Source organism: Panthera uncia (genome assembly GCF_023721935.1).
Source record: "Panthera uncia isolate 11264 chromosome A3 unlocalized genomic scaffold, Puncia_PCG_1.0 HiC_scaffold_12, whole genome shotgun sequence".
Classification (NCBI taxonomy): Eukaryota; Metazoa; Chordata; class Mammalia; order Carnivora; family Felidae; genus Panthera; species Panthera uncia.
Genome location: NW_026057579.1, coordinates 14,583,460 through 14,589,459, shown reverse-complemented (window position 1 = coordinate 14,589,459; position 6,000 = coordinate 14,583,460). Strand labels below are relative to the sequence as shown.

At 37.4% G+C, this 6,000-nt stretch overlaps 1 protein-coding gene across 2 annotated transcripts in view; it reads left to right on the top strand.

Moving 5' to 3' along the window:
- Positions 1-6,000, top strand: part of SLC30A6 (solute carrier family 30 member 6) — a 42,510-nt gene continuing 36,510 nt past the window's right edge. For both annotated transcript variants that reach the window (XM_049652338.1, XM_049652337.1), the window contains exons 1-2: positions 1-75; positions 4,165-4,251. In XM_049652338.1, the coding sequence (XP_049508295.1) occupies positions 73-75; positions 4,165-4,251 (90 nt within the window). In that variant the 5' untranslated portion in view covers positions 1-72. The remainder of the gene's footprint in view (positions 76-4,164; positions 4,252-6,000) is intronic.

Genomic DNA, 6,000 nt, shown 5'->3' with positions numbered 1-6,000 from the left:
CCCACCCCTTCCGCTCTAGGGAAAAACTAGCTCCCAGGGCGTCTTCCGGCGGGAGCTGTGCTGCTCCTTATCATGGTGAGTTGGCTGGGGGTGTGAGGGCTTCTGTCGTAGGTGATTCCTCTTATCTTTTCTCAACCTGAAGCGGCCTTGACATGCCTCAGCTGCCCAGAGGAGGGGGTCCTCGAAGTTGTCCTCCGGCGTCCGGGGAGAAGCGGCTGACGTCCGAAGCATTCCTCCTAGAGTTCTGATCCCCCTTCGCTCCCTCACCCCGTTCCTTAGACGCTCGGGATCCCAGCCCTGCTCGAGGCCGAGTTTCCAATTCTTAGCAAGTTTGACTTTCCCCTGCCGAGATTTACTTGCTATAGAAATAAGTCTCCACTGGCGTCAGCGACTACCCCAGCAAAAGATGTGAAAACAAGTCCCCAACAACAGCGACCCTATTTAGTGAGGCTTATAGTGACAACACTGTTGGCCTTAATATGAATAGGGTATTGAGACTGACTCCCCACTGTGTAACTTGGCTTTATGGAGTGCCTGATGCAGCTTTCAAAAGGCCAGTGACTGGAGAAAGTCCAGGTGTTGGTAAAACGTCTTTGGTGCACTTTTCCCCGGCGTTTGTAGATTCCAGTATACCTTATGGTTTGGGGGATGTGATGTTTAATCTAAAGGGGTTTTGTAAGAGAAATTAGTCTCGTTATGCCTTTAGAAATCAAGTGTATGGCTCTCCGAATTTTATCAAAAGATATATTGATTGTAACTTTAGCGTCAAAAGAGGTATGCACCATTTTATCTAAAAAATTCATGGATTTCTTACTGATAGACTACGGAGGAGAAAAGGACCACGTTTCAGTGTGCCTAAGCCATTGTTACTCTAAGTCTTTTTCCTTGAGTAAGTATGGTCGATAAAATGTTTTATTTATACTTTTTTTTTTCTGTAAATTTTCTGTAATCCCTCTTTTACACACAGAAAGTGGGTAAAAGTTTACTTTTGGGGATCTAACCAAATAGCCTTCGAGCTCCTTTCTTCAAAATACTCACCACTGTGTAGCCAGAATTAAGTTTATAAAATTTGACCATGCTACTCCCTTGCTCACTTGATTAAAATCCTTCCATTCACCATGCCGCATAATCCTCAAGATAAAGTCCTGTTTGCCACGGCATACCAACCTGTTGTCAAGCTTCTTTATAGCCTCTTTTTGCATATACTTATATTCATTTTCCGGTCACAGTGAACAGCTTGCAGATCATGCTCTAAGGATTAGGCCTTTGCACCTAACTTGTGCATGCTCTTCTGCGGAAATCATTGATCTCTCACTACTCATTATTATCAGTGTAATCCTTACATGTCCTTTAGTTTCTCATGAGCCTTTCTGCCCTGTCTCCAGATTCTGTTAGGCACTTCTTCCATGGTCCCATGATAACTTGGTGCTAATTACCAATAACATCTGGCCCTTAACAGACTGTTAAAATTGTGTATTCAGGTGTCTTTCTCACTTCCTAGACTGTAAGCTCTTTGAGAGCAGGACCTCTGTATTCACTCTGGTATTCCCAGAGCCTTGTAACAGTGCCTGGCCCAGAAGAGGTTTTTCAATATAAACCTGTTTTATAAAACACCAAATAAATATCTATGGCACTAAATTTTTATGCTTGAAACATTAGTAATACAGGAAAATAGTAGCATTTAAGGTATTATATGCAAAGCACAGTGCTAGCTTAGAAAATGTAAAGGAAATAATAGCCCTTGTCATTAGTGAAGTTACCAAAAAATTAACTTCAGTGCAAGATGACAAGATGAAAGCTATCCTCTGGTTCATTACAAAGCAAGTGGCATAAAAAACAGTATTGTTTGGAATAATCTAGGAAGGCTTCATATAGAAAATCACCCATGAAACGGTGCTTTGTGCCTTACTTCATCACTCTGAATCTACTTTTCATTACTCTCATTTGAACGAGGAAACAGAGGTCAAGTAACTTGCCAGGTATTACAGGGCTGTTAGAGCTTGGGTTAGACAAGTCTGGCCTTTTCATTCTAGAGTGTTAACCATCATGAGACAGGGGTACACCAGTTTAGTTTGAGTTGATTTCCTACCTGAAGCAAGAGGTAAAGCTGGAAAGAAACTGAGGCTAGGTCATTGAAAGCATTGAATTTCAGATTGTAAAATTAGGAGTTTATCTTGATAGCAGTGGACAGCCAATGTAATTTTGGAAAAAGTGACATGAATTTAGGATTTTCGTGGGTTCTTACCTCTTTTAGCTAATATCAGAATGGCATCAGAAATGGCCCTCTGCCTTTTAAAAACTTTATTGTCTCAACCTAAAACTTAAGTTAAAGTAACTTAAATAATTTAAAGTGGGATGAAGGTAGAAGATAACAGTATTAAGCAGAATTTATTTTTGGGACAAAATAACTGACATATAACTCATTAAGAATAGGGTATATTCATTAACACTAACATTCATTAGCATTTCAAATGAAAGTAGCATATTGTTCCTTTTCACCTGAAGTAGCTTAGCAAAGCCTTAGAGTTACACACACACTGGTCTTTATTCGGATAGCAAAATCAGTAACACTTTGTTCTAATGCTTTATTTTTATATTTTAAAGTCTGTTTCACTTAAAAATTTTTTTATTATGGAAATTTTCAAACATAGGAAAGTAGAGTATAATGGGCCCCCGTGTAGCCATCACTTGGCCTCAACGATTATCAACATTCTGGTTTTTTTTTGCCAGATTTCTAGTGGCTCAACCTTATTTTTTGCCTTTTCTGAGTCTCAACCTAATGTAACTAATGACATGTCTGAGTTTTGAAGGATGGGATATATATTTTTTTTATATAACTACTGAGATGTTCCCAGATGCTAACTGTGGGAAAATCATACCTGTGCTCGAGTTGAATCTGAGTTTTCCTCACTTTAAATCTGTTAACATTCAGTTCCACTGCTTTCTGTGGAGTTTAAGTGTTTAAGTCAAAGCAGCCAGTGGTAATGAGGTAGAAATGTAGTACGGTTGTTAATGGTGATCATGGCCTTACCATCTAGGAAAGCATTTTGCTAAAATTAAAATCCAAATAAATATTTAAGTACATGGCACTTAGCAATCAAATTATTGTACATGACCCACTGAAAATTGTGAAAGACTTTTTGTTTTATCCCTAGAAACAGTACTTTGCTTTTGGAATAATAATTAAAAATTATTTTTTCCACAGTTTGTCTTTCCTCCCAGAGTTGTCTTTGTTTTTATTTTTCATAGGGTATTATATTCCCAAGATAGTGATGAAATTATACATCCACGGGCTCTGTGCTGATAGCTCAGAGCCTGGAGCCTGTTTCAGATTCTGTGTCTCCCTCTCTCTGACCCTCCCCCGTTCATGCTCTGTCTCTCTCTGTCTCAAAAATAAATAAATGTTAAAAAAAAAAAAAATTAAAAAAAAAAAAAAAAGAAATTATACATCCATAAATTTCTTCAAGTACTCAATAGTTTTGTGTTTTAACAGAATAAAAAATCAAAGTAAGAAATATAGTAAGGATCCAACTTAATTTTTCCAAGAAACCATGTATTGAGTAGCTTATATTTTCTCCTGCTGATGTTGGATACTGCTTTAATCATAAAACAGTTTCCCATATGTGCTTAAACTCTCCTTTATGCTAAGGTTTCCTATACTTGAGTGACAAATTCTAGTCTCCAGTTAACATTTCTTCTCTTGCTAACCCCATCGCCATGCCTTTTCTCTACTGGACCCATACTGTGAACTAACAAGGACTACAGAGGCTAGCCAGGATGCTAGACACTTTGCCTAAGACAGAACCTCTTGATTAGGTAAATGTAATATTTTATTTCCAGCAGAGCTGTTTGGCAAATGGTTTGCTTTTCTGGTTCAAAATTACTTAATCCACTTAAAAATAAAAGAGTATAGTCTGGTGCTAAAATGCCTGGGTTTGAATTTCTGCTCAGTCAGTTGTTAGCAATGTCCCCTTGGACAATTTACTAAAAATTGTTTCCAGCTCATGGATTATTGTGAGAGTTAAATAGATACTTATAAAGTGGTTAGAATAATTGCCACATACTGAGTGTTCAGTAAATGTTGTTACTATTATATCGTATCACAGGATATGAAAAAGATTACATGCTTAAATGCTGATTTGTTTATTTTTGTTTATTTTAAAGGGGACAATTCATCTCTTTAGAAAACCACAGAGATCTTTTTTTGGCAAGTTACTACAGGAATTTAGACTTGTAGCAGCTGACCGAAGGGTAAGTTATTTATTAACTCTATTTTTAATCATTGCACAGACAACATAATGACATTGAAAAAGATCATTTTTAAGGTACAAAGAAATTACTCTTGATCCCACCACACTGGTTTTATTTTTAAGTAAACTCTACACCCAATGTGGGATTTGAACTCAACAACCCTGAGATCAAGAGTCACATGCTCTACTGACTGAGTCAGCCAGGCACCCCACCACACTGTTTTCATTTTTTTATGTTGGATAAGCAATTTTTTTTTAATTTTTTTTTTTTTCAACGTTTATTTATTTTTGGGACAGAGAGAGACAGAGCATGAACGGGGGAGGGGCAGAGAGAGAGGGAGACACAGAATCGGAAACAGGCTCCAGGCTCCGAGCCATCAGCCCAGAGCCTGACGCGGGGCTCGAACTCACGGACCGTGAGATCGTGACCTGGCTGAAGTCGGACGCTTAACCGACTGCGCCACCCAGGCGCCCCAGCAATTTTTTTTTAAAGTAATCTCTGTGCCCAGTGTGGGGCTCTAACGCACAACCCCAAGATCAAGAGTTGCGTGCTCTACCAACTGAGTGAGCCAGGCACCCCTGAATAAGCACATTTTTAATGTAAAAGTATAGTATTTTCATACACAGTTGTTTGCTTGGGAGGAAGCTAGGCTTCAGTTTAGGTTCTTATTCTAATTCTAATGAGTGTTAAAGATAAATTATTTTATTTATTTTTTTCAGCATCTCAACTTTATTTTTTACCTTTTTTTTTTTTTTTTTTTTTTTTACAAATCTAATAATAGGTGCAGTTTGAAGCCATGTTTACTTATTTTTAGTGTATGGAAGGAAAAATAATTTATGCTTTGATACTGTAAGTAAAAAGATAATTGGTTTGATCTCAGGGTTGTGAATTCAAGCCCCATATTGGTCACCAATATAGACCTAGTTTTGTTTTCATTGTTCTCGTTATTGTGTAAATTATACTATAAGCTCCCTGAAGACAGTGACTGTATCTTATTTTGTCCACTTTTTAATAAAAGTACAAAATAAGCAATAAATATGTGAAGAATTTCAAATACACCTAGCTTCACTGGAACATAAGTAAACCAGTGATATTGGCCATGTATTGTGATACTCGACTAGAGACTCTGTTCTTTGTTTTTTATCACTGTATCTTCTGTTTGCTAAAACCTTGGAATATAGGCAGAACTCAATAATTCTAATATTTGCAAATAGTATACTGCTGTGGTTGTTAAAGAGCCAAAGGTAGGAAATTCATCTGCTACTTGTGTGTCTAGTCCGTTTAGGATGATCTTTTTGAAAACAGGTAAGTAGAACTTTATAATGTTCTATGGAAAGCAACCACATTACAGAAGTAAACAGGAAACTCCTGAACCATATACAGTACACCACAGAATTGGTAGTAGGAACAAAACTGATCTAGGAACACCTACATTGTGCAGATAACTCTATCATAACTTAAATCTTACAAGATGTACCCTAGCTCGTCTCTTTTTACTACTACTCCTATCTTAGTTCTTGGTAATTTCTTATAAGGAAGATCCTTATCTCTCAGTTCCTTACTTCCTTACCACAAATAATCTTGTCATACATCCCTTCCAACTATCCACTTCTATGATCATACTACAGACATTATCATTTATAGTAGCTAAAACTGCCTGTTGTCTCATTTTCAAGCATTTCACTCATAGTTACCATCTGTCTTTCCAGTTCACTCCTTGTATTACCCCAATTCCAGTAATTCTTCAGT